This window comes from Pagrus major, chromosome 15 (assembly GCF_040436345.1).
Source record: "Pagrus major chromosome 15, Pma_NU_1.0".
Lineage (NCBI taxonomy): Eukaryota > Metazoa > Chordata > Actinopteri > Spariformes > Sparidae > Pagrus > Pagrus major.
In genome coordinates, this window is record NC_133229.1 from 9,779,827 (window position 1) to 9,795,944 (window position 16,118).

At 39.6% G+C, this 16,118-nt stretch overlaps 1 protein-coding gene across 1 annotated transcript in view; it reads left to right on the plus strand.

Moving 5' to 3' along the window:
* Window positions 1–16,118, plus strand: part of adgrb3 (adhesion G protein-coupled receptor B3) — a 119,978-nt gene that overhangs the window by 69,414 nt on the left and 34,446 nt on the right. The window contains exons 11-15 of the mRNA XM_073482013.1: window positions 2,451–2,559; window positions 10,480–10,626; window positions 11,632–11,707; window positions 14,428–14,530; window positions 15,026–15,069. Coding sequence (XP_073338114.1) covers window positions 2,451–2,559; window positions 10,480–10,626; window positions 11,632–11,707; window positions 14,428–14,530; window positions 15,026–15,069 — 479 coding nt within the window. The remainder of the gene's footprint in view (window positions 1–2,450; window positions 2,560–10,479; window positions 10,627–11,631; window positions 11,708–14,427; window positions 14,531–15,025; window positions 15,070–16,118) is intronic.

Consider the following 16,118-nt stretch of genomic DNA (forward strand, 5'->3'; position numbering starts at 1 on the left):
CCACGATGGTTTGCTTCGGGCCATGTCCTCTGTCGGACACATCTCTCAGCTCGAGAGGTGGCAACTATCGTTTTCAAAACCACCACTGGTGTCTGAGACAACCTGAACCCTGAAATCACGCACATCCAGACTCTGACTGAGATACCATCTGTGATGACTGCGAGTCTGCAGAGGGCATCTGCTCCGTTGTCACCTTCACTGGTGAATTGACTTAAATTAGGTATCACCAGCGCTGACACTCGACTGATACGGCATTTTAAAATCAGTCGGATCTATTTTTTTTGTCCCTGTTACTCCACGCCTGGCTTCAGGTGAGATGGAAAGGAGAATGCAGGCAATTCAAACTCTGCCATGAGTGCCAGTCCTGAGTGTCTCCACGGGCAGTAATTAGGTGTTTACTCGCTGCAGCTTTGGTTTGGCAGGCCCCAAAGGTAGGTTGTCGGTGAGAGGCGCTCACAAATAAGCAGTTTCGTCAGTATGGATGCGTCAGAGATAGAGACAGGCAGATAGAGGAAATATAGGAATAGGAAAAGTTGTCTCTGTGATTGAACACCCAGAAGAGATATGTGTTAATTATTTCTGTAGTTATTAATGTGCCTGTCTAAGAAGGGCTGCTTCTCCACCGTGAGCACATTGGCTAAGCGACGTCGCCTGATTTCATCGGACGATGCTTGGGCTTCACAGTTATCAATTTTTCTCACTTGCCTTCTCTTGCATTAATGAGCTCAGATTTTACACAGCACCCACACACTGCGTGCTGTGGACATTGAAAACACTAACATGAAACACCTCACTATGAGGTTTTTTCGCTGGCTGCAGAGTTGGCTCTGTGCGGAGATCACTATATATTCACCTCCTGTCACTGTTACCATGGCAAGCAAAGGAAGAGCTCTGTCTACAGAAGCTCCACTGCAGCCATTTCCCTGCGCTGCCTTCACATCTCATGGTTGCCATGGAGACCGGCCGAATGAGCATGACTGCACTGTGCGTCAGACATGCCGGAAGGGGCAACGTGATGTGCTTTTCTCCCCCACTATGGCTTTCACTCTGCTGTGTCAGAGGCTCTCGACTTCAGCATCACTGATCCGCTTGCCGGGCTTAGCGGCGGCACATGTAGGGGCATGTGCAAACACACGGAGCCACAAGGTGTTACCGAGGAGGGAAATACCTGCCTCAGGTGTTTGTTGAATACCAAGAGTGAGGTGCTAATTGCTTAATGCCACTCAAAAGGCCTTTCTAATTGCTTGACATCATCACTGTGTGCTCACACTTTTGTTGGAGCCCTGCAATAATATTTGTATAATTTGACACATTTCTCGAGCAATGTGACATTTCCAAATGTTACAGCATTGTTCTGTGGCAACTGTGTGAGAGTCTGGCATAAATGTCACCATGTATGGCACAGCTACACAGTCCTACAAACTGTATTCACTATATCCCAGTCAAAGGACAAAACTGCTGGACCCCAAATCAAAGCCTCTTATTAGATCTGACCCATCACCACTCAATTGGCAGCCAGGACGTCGGTCCAATCTTTTGAAGGTCATTTATTGGATTAGCGTGCCTTTGATTTATAGACTTGGGGGAAAAGAGCTGACCTGACCAGCAGCATTACTGGTCGGGCCACGGAGCTGTCCGCGGTGCTGAATTCCTGGCTCTGCGTTTTCTCACTGAGCCCTGATGTCCGTGAAGCATCGCATGAACCCGGGCGATCACCCTTGACTTGGCAGAGCCTTTTAGACGGGAAGCCAACCAACAACTGTTTGTGTAAACTGGCTGGTTACAGCTCTGATGCTCATGTCACATGGATGGTTCAATTAGGGCTGCCACTATATGTCCATAATTTTCAGGATTAATCAACTCATCATTTGAGCTATAAAGTATGTTAATATCCCATTAGATTTTAGCAGAACTCGAGGTTAAATATGCAAGTTGCTTATTTTGTTCAATCAATCCAAAAAACATATAAAGATAATTTTCAAATCTTTTTATTTGAGAAATCATTTTTTGCCAGTTTTGCTTTTAAAAGGACTTATACAATTAATCAGTAATCAAAATGGTTGCAGGTTTTCATTTCCATTGATTAATAAAGTCATGAGTTATATGTCAGACATGTCAGAATTTCATGCATACAAGAAATTTTCAAAGGAATCTAAAGATCTTTAACTTTCTTCTCATGCATTTTTTCTTTTTCCTATATTCTGATTTTGCTTTGTCATTGCTTTACTGTTTATGAAACTATTACAATTTCTAACATTTTTTACAGCTTTAATATTTAACTATGTAACTGAAGCTTATTTCCTTATATGCATTTGTGACCTGCTTCTTTTATTTGCTGTCTCTTTCTACTTTTATTTTATGCTCCACACACACTTTGTCCAGCCATAGTGACTCCTGCTTCAATTGTGAAAAATCAAAAGTCTCTTCTCGTCTGTTTTTATCTTGTCCAGATTTATCCCGGAGCGGTGGAGCTCATGCAGGTCATTGAGGAATTCATCCACATCGTCGGATTGGGCATGAAGGATTTCCACAATGCCTATTTGATGACTGGGAACTTGGGTAAGAATCAGCCTACTTTTTCTTCCCAGCCTTGCAGCCGCTGAGGTCGTTTCGCCATTTATTTCTGCTTGACATGGACACATAATCCCTGAGCTCTGCTGACTCCTCGTGTCAATTTCCCCACCATCATTAATTTAGGATAAATGGCGCGTGGTAAGGGTGGGGGAGTAAAATTACTGCAAATCAATAATGTTAATTAAAACTGCGCTTGTGGTCTTAATGTGCTAAATTCCTATGAAAACACTTAACACCCAATCCAAAATCAAGAGCGTGCAGTGAAGGAACCCCCGCAAGAGGAGAGCACTTCTTTAACTGGAGCTATAAAGAAAATATGCACACAGCACCTCTGTAACATAATATATTTTTATACTCTACTGACATTTTATTCCAGGGAATACAAGCTGCCTAAATGGTTTTGAAGTAGTAGTATTAAGATAACAGCATTTTTTACTATATTGTTTTCTTAACACGATATACATTTTCTATACGTCCACAGTTTCAAAGATTTGGCTGCAATAATCAAATAAAGTATTTGTGGCATATTTGAAGTTCCTCTGTCTGATGTTGCAGTGTACTGCAGTCCTTTGAGAAAGACATGATTAGCCAAGCGTACCCTAAAGCATGTTGTGCAGACGTACAGCAGCATGAAAGAAGATTGTTTGTAAGTTCCTTGCGAGATTAGCAGTTATTTAAAAAAATATGTTGTGGGAGTGTCTGATAAAAGGCTATAAAATTGGAAGTGAAATTACTAGTTATTCTTCGCAGCTGTAATGAGCTTGCTAACACTTTTCTTTCTGCACCACTGATCGTGGTCCAGATTATAACTCCCCCTCTCTGGATAAAAAAAAGGTCTCTGGATATGAGTGTTTGTGCAGTATTTCTCCTCCATAATGTTCTCGTGGGTTCTTTTTGCTCTTGTCGCACAGCCTCTTGGATGATCTGAGGTCTCTGTGGCATTTCATTTCTTACTCAGCCATAAATGGTGTCTTACTGGAATGGAATAATAGAATTGCGGTCGTGATTTATTCATGGTAGTGAATGTGAGCATGTACAGCTATGCTGGTAGGCGATTCCTCTGGAGGAGTGAGGCTTCTTCCTTGTATTCTTTACAATAGCTAACATTTGACCCACTTTGCAGCAAACACTCGCACTCAGTGGCTTTTTATGGTCAATGATTTCCATAATGATGAATAGGTAGCCCCCAAGAATAGCATACCAAACATGGTACAATGAATGCACCCATCAAAATGCCATTATGAAACACCATGAGAGGCAAATTAAGTAATGGACACTTGGAAATAAGGCTTGAATGCATCTCATAATGCCAAGCATTAATGACTTCTTTCATAGACGTGAGAATATTTGTGTGCCCTCCTCCTATTTTATATTTCTTCCAATTTGGCTTAATGGTCGTCGTCCAATATCAATGCCATTCCCTTCTCTTTATGCTCGAAAAAGCATTAACACATGACCCCTGCTTCACACACAATGTGCAATCTATTCTGTGAGACTGACTCTAAATTGACCGTTCAGTTTTTATCCAGATTCATACAAATTCCTTGAGCAGCAGTGTGTATAGCATGGTAAAACTTGAATAAGAAATACTTGACACTTATTATATTAGTAAGCCATGTGACTGTCTGGCCTTCTCTCAAATCTGTGGGAATATGGATTAAAGCATGTCCATCCGTGAGACATGATGTGACAGGAAATCTCTTTGTAAACAAGCGATGATGCGACTCAGCATTGTATTTTAGGGGTTAAAGAAAGCACTGACTGGCATAATCTGACCTTTATTATAGCAAATCACATATATTTTACCTCTGACTATTTTCCAAGTGTACCATCTTTTTTAAGTTCCATTAGTTTCTATTTAGTTCACATGATATAAAAATGAAATCACACAAACTTAGAAACTTGACAGAAAATGTCTTTATGCTTATTTTTCATCAAAATTATGATGTATGTGTGGTAATGCATTTAACTGACACCTCATACAAAAATCTTAAAGACTAATATTATGTCTGGCAATAATACAGTATATATTTTAGTAAATGGGTCAAACTTACAGCAGAGAACATCCGTAAGCCTTGGTTTCATAAAGGCTATGCCTGTCACACATTTCTGTTATGGCAGTAATGAGGAAACTACTCTATAATCAATGTTAATTTATTAAAAAATAAGCCTTAACTGTGCTGTTTTGTCATGACCGGCAGGTACTGGAATATTTTAAAAACACTGACATTTAATTTTGAAACTGTAATTAAAGACTTAAGCATTGGAAGTGCTAAATTAAGTGTGAAGGATGACACACCTGTACAGACTGGATCGCAACATTGAGGTCACAACTGCTATCAATTTAAATTATCAGTTTAAATTACACAGAAAAGGAGGGGGGAAAACAACACTAACATTTGACTTCTCATGTGGCAACAATGCCTAAATGAAGGCACATTTAAAGAACAATGAATTTATCATGTGTTAGGTTTGATCAAATGATGTACTTGATGATGTATGTGACTGAATGCAAATCAAAGGCATTGAGAACTTTTTGTGTCTTCCAGTTGTCTTTTTTGCCTGTCAGAGTTCTTCAGGTGTGACTGAAGTCTTCCTGATTACTGCATGCACCTCGGTAATGAGTTGCAGCTGTGTTGGCTCATCAGTTTTATTAATAGGGCAGACCGACCCTCCTTTGTTTCTGACTAATTTGTAGAAATACATAAAACTGACAAAATCCTTAGTTCCAGGAGATTTTATAGCTGAAAGTGATTTGTTTTTTTCTGGGGATCCAACAAATGAGGATTCATTGATTGGTATATCGATGATCAATTTGGTTTTCGACCCTTCTGGTTTTATGCCAAACTATTTGTGAGAGTTTCTCACAAGTTTTTTTGTTCTGTAGTTCAGATTGGATACTGTTGTGGAGTTTGTTTTTTGGCATTTGTCCCCAACTGTTGCTCATGCTTGGGTTGGTTTTGTTAGCTTTGCTGCAACTTCGTTTCCAACTTCAGAGGACTTGGTTGGCTATTGAGCCTTTTGTTTAAGAGGAACCTTTTGGGTATGCTTCTTTGGTTTGGCACTGACATTAATTTCAGGTTTATGTGCATTTGGTCACTGGAATTTTGCGAGGACAGCATTGTGAGTTTGCTTTGTGTAGCTGCAGTCAGGGAAGGTATGAAAAAGCGTGCCTGATGTCAAATAGCTCGGAAATGGTATGATTTGACTTGCGATGGCGGAAGTAGCATTAGCGCTCTTTGTTGCTGATAAAGTTGACGCAGTAGGAATCCCATTGTTGAGGTGGAGATGAACATTGTCAATATCAGCATACATTTAAAAGTATGATTCAATTTCCTGACTGACTACTTCAATTTACAGATCACTTAAATTGTGTAAGAAACATCCGACACTTATTATTTTTTTTCTAATAAATCAAAGGCTACTCAAAAGAAGACATAGAAAACAATAAAGATAAAACTGTGAAGATGTGATAAATAAAACATTAAGGTAAAACTGAAATCAAGTAAAGATAATAAACAGCAGGAGTGTGTATACAACTGCAAAACAACAAACAAAAGAAAGAAAGAAAGAAAGAAAGAAAGTTACTAATGCTAATCGTTTTCTCCTGTGTGTCTGCTTTTCCCAGCCTGAATTAAACACTGACCTGCTGTGTTGGTAGATGGAGGCAAATTCTTCAGCTATCTCTTTATTACTGGCTATCTGATATCTAAGGACATGAGTGTAAACATAAATATATCTTGCAATTGCTGGAAAAAAACAACAATTACAATTCCCAGACCATTTGTAATAATTGGTTGTAATGATTTGTTTTAGCCTTAAGGGTGTATAAGTATTCGGAGAACAGCTCACTACAAATTAATTGAGTGTTTCTTTATTTTAAAACAAATTAGCAGGGGGGTTGAACACTGGATGTCAAAAGCATAACCACTTATTACTTTTTTTAAACAATTTAGGTCAGTGGGTTTTGATTTACTGTATTATGGAGACTGCACAAATGTGATAAATTGTTAACAGTGGAAATGTACTCATTAAATAGATTTTGTTATTGGTTAAGTTTATGTAGATAAACTTTGTGGAATAATGATTAAAAATGTCAAGTGTCATCAATTATGAGTTGTGACGTAAAACTTATGCAGAGCCAATTATAGAGTTCAGTTAATAGCACTGGTAGGCACACTTTTTCTAGTGGTTTTTAGGAGTAGAAATATGTTCAACTTTTCAGCACAAAGCTCTGGGTCGCTCGGCTTTTCCTCATAATAACTTATGATGGCACTCGCAGCACAGCTCCATGGGTGTGCCACACTGTTTTGTCCAAAAAAGGCTTTTCAAAGGTGTTTTTGAAGCGAACACAACTGTAGTGAGTCTCTGTGTGATTGGGGCCTAAGTCTTCCCCATCAAGCATTTCACTTCTGCAGCTTGTAAAGAGAAACAGTCGCTCCTAGCGCTCTTTGTCCCGCGAGATTTCTGTCTTGCACAGTCGAACCCTCCAGAGGAAGTCAGACAAAATCATTAACCATCATGCAATGCACTCAGCAAGACAGCGATTGAAATTGTATGGTTCTGGCTCATCTAAAAGAAGCTTATTGTCCTTTGGTTTGTGTAATGGTTGGTGTTGACTTTTTTATACTCTTGTTTTTCAGTAAACCTCCCTCCTTGTCACATTCCCTGAGCCAGTTTGTGACAAACACCTCTTAATAAGACCATGTGAATGCTGAAAGTCCGGCAGGATTGTGATCATTTTGGTGATGCAGGACCGAAGCGGGCAGATTCCTGAAGCAGCTTTTTGTAAAATCCTAGCACTGTAGGGCCTTTTGGCTTTTGAGCAATTATCTGAAGATGTGGCAGTAATGAGCTGCCTCTGGCTATAATCAAGCAGAACCTTACTGGCTGCTGGTGGAAAAATATAAAGGTCTTGAAGGGAGACATTTTTAGTGAAAGAACTGACTACATGCTTTACCTGTTTGTTGTAAATGCCAAGAAAAAATACTGCTCTTTGTTTGTGTTTTCAAATTTGCCGTTGTATTGCAAGAATGTGTCTCACAGACATCAGGTTTTTATATAAAAGGTGCATTTATTTAGTCGTATTGTGTTGTTTATTTGGAAAATAGTCAAAATAGCAAATTTTGACAATACATGACTAGGACATGGCCACGGGGTTTTCAGGATAATTATTTCACCCCTGGACACAGCACAGGCTTTGGTAGCTGGCCACACAGTAATTTGAGCTCTCACCACAGTGGCCCTTTTGATTAAAGGAATGGAAAGTTTTGTGGATCCATCGGTGGAAGCCAAGTGGAGAGCATCTGGCTGAGTAAGATATTGCGGCATCATTTCGTCACTAATTTATGGCAGCCTCCTGACACCTAGATAAATACTGGCTGTCACCGGTGCATCGTCCTCTGTCCTCCCACTTTTAGTCAAATAACCTTGATTGCAAAAGGCTCTCCACTCCGGCAACTTATCCTCTCTCCTTACAAGCAAACACTTGGAGGACAAAGTGAAGCATGGGACATGTTAGAAAATTAAACAACGCTTTGAAGGTGAAATGCATCATGTGCGTTTGACATTTTTGTTCTGGCTGTCTATTGTGAGGCTGTACTTCACGGTCGAGAGAATATTTTGACATTAATAGTGATTAATTGCAATTACACACACACACACAATGGCTCCAAATGCGCCTTAATTTATTTTCCATGCAAAATGTTTGTGTTGTCTGACTTCAACAGTTTACTTAATACTGAACCTCTCATGAGCGCATTCAGATGTAATGAGCAATGCTATAATTCTCTCTTATGAAAATGAGCCATGCAGAATGCACTGAATCGCTGTTCAGAGGCATCACAATCCTAACTGATCACTTTATTTATGCTGTCTGGCTCCATCAGGCAAGTGCAAAGCCCCATTTACCTGCAGAATTACCCAGAACTCTGAAAGACGGTCTTCCTAGCACCCTGTTGTGTTTCACAGTGCGCCCCAAGACTAAAATCCCCAACACACACACACACACACTCGTACCACTCCTGCTCCCAACATCTGGCGCTGTGAACAGGCCTTTTTGCAAATTCCGGGTCTCGTGGTGCTCTGTGATTTCATGCCCGCTGCTGGATCATCCGAATCACACAGACACACCTTCTGTCACAGATTTCACTCAAACATGGCATCTTGCCAGCATTCAAATTGTATTATTGGCAGAGCACAAGGAACAATAGAGCTTTTTTTGCATCAATGGTAGGATTAGCCTCAGATTCCCCCTCGCTGAAGCACCACCTGACCGGGACTGGATGTGATACCAGGTAGAGAACAGTGCAGCTTTATTTTCCCCTTGTAATGCTGAGGCCTTTTCAGTTGATCCTGGGAATTTTCCTTGTCGTCGCCTTAGTGCACGGACCAGCCTTTTATGGCACCTCAGCGGGGAGGTGAGAGAAGAATAGAGTGATTAAGGTGATTACCTGTCTACCAGTTGTCAGGTGCCAGTTCTTTGATTGTGCATTATGTGGTAAATGTGTACATGAAAGCACTAACAACCTATTTAGGGGTTTCTTTGACATTTAAATTGTCTGCTTATTCAAAGTATTCTTGGAAAAATATTGACCTGTCATCCTTAAACATTAATGATGCAAACAAATCTTTAACAGCGTCTGGACACATTGGTAACAAGAAGTCATTCTTGTGTGGTTTTAGGGAGAGTATTTAAAGATGTGCCTCTCAATTTGGCAGTGATTGTAGGCTTCAGTCCTGTGTTTTGACTCTTTGGGTTTATATTTGGAATACAGATTTGCCTTTAAAGAGCAGATGTGTTGTTGCACAACCTCTGAAAGATGAAAGTTTTCAGCCCCGTTGTGCTCACCTGATCTGAAGTGTTCAAGATTTAGCAGGTGAACACAGGTAGCAAGATATGCTCTTCCCAGAGTGATGTAATATTGCACTAAGAGTGCAATGTTACATCATTTTTAGGGCGTAAACTAGACGTGGAAAGCAGAGTGAAACTTCTCAGCTGCTACACAGCTGGAAAGTCAGGCTTTGATTTATATTAATAGGTTGTAAAGATGGAAAATTCACTCATATGGTAGCTTTGAAAACTCCTCCCGTCAATGCAATGTTAAGAAATGTCTGTTTTATTAGTTACTTGAAGCTACAGCGAGCGTCTGGTTAGCTTAGAATAGCATTAAGGCTGTCTCTGACTGAAGTAACTGCTCTCAGCCACATTTTTAAGTTACAGTTTGTTAAAATAAATAAAGATTTAACACGGTCGTTATGGACAAGTTATACATATTTTTTAACCTTCTAGCAGATCCAAACTATCTGTTTTCCAGTCCTCATGAAAACTAACTAACTGCTGGCATCAGGTTGCGTCATGTTATTCACAATTCAACCACAGGAAAAAAAATAAAATGGCTCAGTATTAACAAGACCAAAAGCTGGACACAGCTCCAAAAGCACACAAAAAGGTACAAAAACAGTTCCAAACAATGTCTCTTTTATTCCCCTCTTGAAAGAAAGTTTGTTATTGACCAGTTTAATGTCATTTGTCGTTTGTTCCGGGCAACAAATATGTATATTTTCAAATGTATTAACAAATACAAAACAATACAAATCAGTCTGAAATGATGCTAATGTGCAGTATCTATCCAGCAAAAATGAACACTTGAAAACGCATACATATGGAAGTAAAAAAACAAACAAACATGCATCTATACGTGTGTGTTCCATACTTCAGTTCACACTGAATGTATGACCAGTGTGTACAAGACAGAAAAAACATGTGACGGAGAATTTTTCATCACAGGACAACTTTTTGATAAATTGAACAGGGTTGATTCTCCATGAGACAAACTCATAAATACTCTAAAGTCTATTGATCATCAGTATTTCTCCGTTGGTCTGTGTGTTTGAATTCTGCAGTGGCCAGCATCCAGAGACTACCCGCAGTGTCTGTGATGACTGACATCAACTTCCCCATGAAGGGTCGTAAAGGCATGGTTGACTGGGCCAGGAACTCCGAAGATAAAGTGGTCATCCCAAAGGGCCTCTTTGTTTCCCAGTCAGCAGGTATGTGACTGATTGTATCTCACAGAGCTACTTCTACTTCCAGTCCAACGCATATTTCTTTAGAACTCCAACATACACTGTCTTCATGTACATACTTTATGTCTGTAAAGTTTATTCCAGTATAAAACTATAAAGAGGAAAGTGAAGTAGAAATGTAGGATAAATGCATAGTGAAGAGACATTGATGGATTCATGAGCACTGCTGAGGAATGGGAAACAAGTATCTTGACATCTCAGCAAAAGCAGAATGATTTTAGTTGAATTGCTTTGTCTGAAAACTCACAATAGACTTTCACACAGATGCATCGGTCATCTGCCAAAGGTATTTTCTTTATGTTTTATGCTACATCACCCCTTGTTTTGGGAAATAATGCTACAAGCCTTCGAACAAAGCCAGTCTGCTTGCCTGCGCTTGTCCAGTCAATGAGTTTTCCATTGACGCAGCATTTTCAGCATCCTTTCAAACACTGCCAGTCGCCACTGTATATCCAGAGCCAGACAATTTGGTTAATTGGTGTAATCAGTCTTATCCGGAATATATCAAAGATAACAAAACAAGGGATTGATTGGAAATCTGTGCCTAATCCCAGCCACTTTAATTTGGACGGTGTAAGAAGCTGATTCGACTGGAGACTTTAGCACTTCTCTTACTGGAGTCAACAAAGTCTGTGGGAAAAAGTTGCGAAAAGTGCTCCTTGTTAAAAAAATAAATAAATAATCATTTTCTTTTAAAGTGTTATTGGCAGAAGCTGCTTTGGCACTGCAACCTTGCAGGTTTGCTTGAGCCAAGTGTTACTCCAAATCAAGACTTTCCTTTAAATTAAGAAAATTCACCATATTATTGGATGGCAGAACTTACTGTATTTTATATAATATACAGTATGGACATTTTGAATGTCTGGCAACAAGTTCCAGTTGCATAATGAGGTCTGATGATACTGTGAAAAAGAAAGTCTATCACTATAAAAACCGACAATGGTGTGAATTGTTCATTTCTCCCTTTAGATATGGAAGGATCGCCTGTCTTCATTTTGGGAACAGTTCTCTACAAGACTCTTGGACTCATGCTACCTTCACCAAAGTAAGTGCAGCGTATCTCCCTGTCTGTATTTTCTGGTCTGCTGGCAAGAGGAAATATGAGGCAGATTTAATCCTTTGGAAGCAGCCGAGGTGTCCTTTTTTATTCAGAGTAGTAGATCAAGTCTTAAAAACAGGCGGCGCCTGACTCCAATGTCCCTGAATTAATCCTCTTCAAAGACATGGAATTCAAAGTTTCCATGGAGAAAGAGAATACCAGATACTCCCCCTGTACCATTTTAATGTACATGCTGTTTTAAGTCAAAGTTGATGGCTTTTAAAGATACTTATTATAATAAGGTCATTCCAGCCAACTCAGCCAGAATCGAGAACATTTTCCAGTTCATGTCATTGACTATCTCATGTAAAAACGTCTGATAAATGAATGGGACCTTACAAAATCCTTTGACTGTACTCTTTTAGTTATCTTTTTTTTTTTTTTTATGTTTGGCCCTCAGAGCAAAATTTTATTCTTTATGCGATTATTTTTATAAGCATTCTAAACCTCACAAGTTACTTATTTTTTACTGGATTGGGTTGGAATTTGTCCTGAACATCCAAGAAAACCCTAAGGATAATTTGCAACATGTACTCATTTAAATAGCTGTTGCAGGATGTTTGCAGTAATCAAGTTAATAACAATAATTCAATTTTACCCAGATGAAAAACCTTTATTTTGACATTTTCTGAAAATATTAAAAGAAATAAAACATTTTAAAGAAAGCCCATATCATGAACTGGGAGGGCCTCTGTGAGTTGGGATCGGATTCTTCTAATTTTGATAAAAACAAACACCACATTCATATCCAAAACTTTGAGAAATTAGTGTGTTTGTGTTGACTCTAATTTAGCAAATGAAACACATTCACTGTAGCATGGAATATGGAGTTAATTAAGGATGACATTAGTGTCTGGAAAAGCAGTGGGTTGTCCCGCACAAACACCTGGTGTCAGACCCCAATCAACAAGTCCCTGGCACCGACGTCCCAAGGACAGAGCGGTCATACCATGACCGGCCAGGCCAGCTGTCACAGGTGGAGCAGCAGCCCTCTGTGCACATGTGGAGATGAGCTCATATTGGGACATTGAAGCTCGCCCTCTCCAGACTTACCGGAGGATAAGCAGATCAAGTGGACACTGTTTAAAGCTGAATCCAATTGCCTGGACTTGACTGCACTTGCAGACTTTGCAGACGTTTTCCAGGGAAGTGTGTGAGTGCCGAGGGCTGTCCAAACCCACAATTCAACCAGTCCGCAAGGGCCCTCAAAGGGATTTTAAGCAGACTTCTAGAGATTTTGCTTGGAGGCAAGACTTGAGATTTAATTACTCAACAAAAAACAGAAATTCTTATAAATGTGTAAAACAATTACTTCTTAAATGTTACACGAATTATGTAGGCCAATTTAATATTCAGCCACATCATGATACAGAAATGTATAGCAGCAAAGGCTTTAGATGAAAATGAATTGTATTATTGTAGCATTAAGGCCTGTCTATGAGCGGCCTATATAGCCTCACAGTCTTGCACCCTCGCAGACTTTACATGATGACGGTGAACACGTCACAGTACATGCGACTGAAGTCTGCAAGGGCGAAATTGTGACGGTGAAAATTTGGATTTAGCTGAAGACTTGAGGAGATTTTCCATTTGCCAGATTTTAAGCTTGTGAAGTTTCAAAGAGGAAAATAACTTTTTTGTCACCAAATGTCAAAAGTCGCTCACTGCACTTAAAGTGGAGCGCTGAAAAACGAATCCATTTACTCCATTGATTTCCATTTTAAAATAACTGACTTGTACCGTACGAAACAGTCGGATAAAAACATTCTCCGCTTGAGTGGTGCTGGTAGGACGGTGGGCCGCTGCAGTATCACCTCTACTTTCCTTTGTGAAGTTGTCAGTTTTCTTCCTAGTGGGAGGCGCTCATAGATTTCAGCTTCTAATAAAACGAAAATTCTGTCAGCTATACAATAGCTGGAGATGGTTTTTGAGACAGAACTATAGCCAGATTTTAAAAGCGAAGGACACAAAGAAACATCTCGTTTGTCTAGGCCGAGCCTTTGATTTGTACTCTGCTTGCTGGTCTGCTTGGATGTTTTGAGCACCATTACTGGCAAACACCCTGTATGGCTGCTTTGACATCTAATGGGCAGCTTTTTCTATCATCCTGTTATTGAGTGTTTGATATATGTATTCAATACAAGCCGCACGAGAGAAGAAAAACATACATGACTAGTTTAGAAATTAATTCAAAGAATGTGCTGTATAAATGTAAAATTATTACTTTGCCAGCAGAGAGGACATTTAAATTCAAAATATGTGCACAAAATCTTCTCGGAAACCCTAAATCAGGTTTTCATACCAGCGTTCCTTATAGATCCGACATAAGTCTCACAGACTCTGCATTTAAACCTAATCCTTAAGTGTTAATGCTTCTTCACGGAGCATAAAAAAGAGACCTCAGGTGTTTGAAGTAAAACCAGAGTTAAGGCTTTCTACACTGGAAATGTTGTCTGATGCTCATCCTTTATACCCATAAGCTCCATGTAACATTTAAAGGGATGTACAGTATGCTAATGCAGTTAAGCTCACATATTAAATGTGAGCTTCTACCGTACATTATGTAAAAGAATGAGGTAGATTGCATTTTACCCTTAATTTAACTCATTACAAATCCAAGAAATTGTATTCATTTTCTGACATTTGTGTGATTTTGTTTGACTCAGGAACCACACAGTCGTGAACTCCAAGGTCATCGCTGTGACTGTGAGACCTGAGCCCAAGGCAACCGAGTCCCACCTGGAGATTGAACTGGCCCACCTGGCAAATGTAAGAAAAATGTGTTGTATAGATCAACAGATAAAGATTTTGTTTGGACCTATGAATAATGCAATAAAAGATTAAAGGCGCCTTCTTTTTTAAACTCTTGAAAGAGTTCTTTGTCTGTTGTCTGAATGTTCGACAATGACCACAGCACATATCAGCACCCATTAGCCAACGCACAATGGCGGTTAATTGGCTCCATAATTAATTTGCAAGCATCCGGTGTCAGGAGAGTGCGCCGCAGTCAGATAATTACATGGACAATCCCTTTTATGATTCAGCCCTTTTATTCATCGTGGAGATAAAGTGCATCTCAGTCTGAACGTGTCAGCAAGTGTGTGTGTGTGTGTGTGTGTGTGTGTGTGTGTCTGAAAGAACACATGTTCAAAAGATTTACATAGGACTGATGTGCAGTTAATTTATAATGATGATGACGATTATAATGATCAGTTATCATCATAATTTTCCTGATAAACATTTTGTCCTTTTCCTGCCTTCCAGGGAACGATGAACCCTTACTGTGCACTGTGGGACAGCACCATCATGTAAGTGGGCATGCACTTTCACTCTTCTAACTCTGTTTCTGTGTTGTTTGGATTCATGGGTCTTGTTGTCAGTTACGGTAATAAATATCAAGGTAACAGTGTGTTATTATTAGGAGAACACACTTGCTTAATTACTTTTCTGTTACATCTCTGAAATTGGGGTAGTGTGCGTCGTTCCTTCATCTTCAAAAATCGGGAATTTCTCTTGTGCACATCTTTGCAAAGAAGCATGAAAACCCAAAGCAAGCTGGTGAATAAAACCTGCAATGCTAAATTATGCATTGAACTCTTACCAGGGGGTGGACAAAATAAAGGAATACCTTTTGATATCGAATAGCCCTCTACAAAAAAGAAAGAAAAACACAGGTATCGGTGAAACTTTAGGTGTTTATGCTTAAGCCAGTTGTTGTTCAGTTTGTGGAGGTTGTCAGTGTCTTCAGTATCTGACTCAATGTTTGTCTGGTTCTACAGTTGCAGTTGTTGAGCGTATGCCGTCATGATTTCGTCAAGACTCCAATGCAGACGCAATATGAGTCACTCATGAGTCATAAGTTCACTTCTGTAAATTGTAGAGATATTCGTATAACTGAGTGGCACTGCACAGAATGTTTAATTAAAAAACAATTAGCAGTGTGTGGCGTGTTCAACTGACTCAGAAACATCTCAAAAATACTAATTTTTCAAGCGAGCGCTGATAAGGAAACTTGCAGTCAGGCCAGATAGCGACTGCCTGAAGTGCCGGAGCATCAGCCGCAAGTACTGCAGAATTATGTAACGTAGCGAGGTGAAAACTCCTTAAAATCATGAGGACATATGCAAAACACAGCTGCGAAAAAGAAACACAAACAGCAGAGACTAAAGCCTTATGACAACAAAACTTAGGCATCAGAGGCATCACAAAGAAAGTAATTGTATAAGGTTGCATTACACTATGTTGTAATGTGTTGTAATTATTCTGTCCACATCCTATACACTCACACAACTAATTAATGCTTTTCTGAAATCTTTATCGCCTGCTATACATACCCTCTATCATTGCGGTTGTTTTG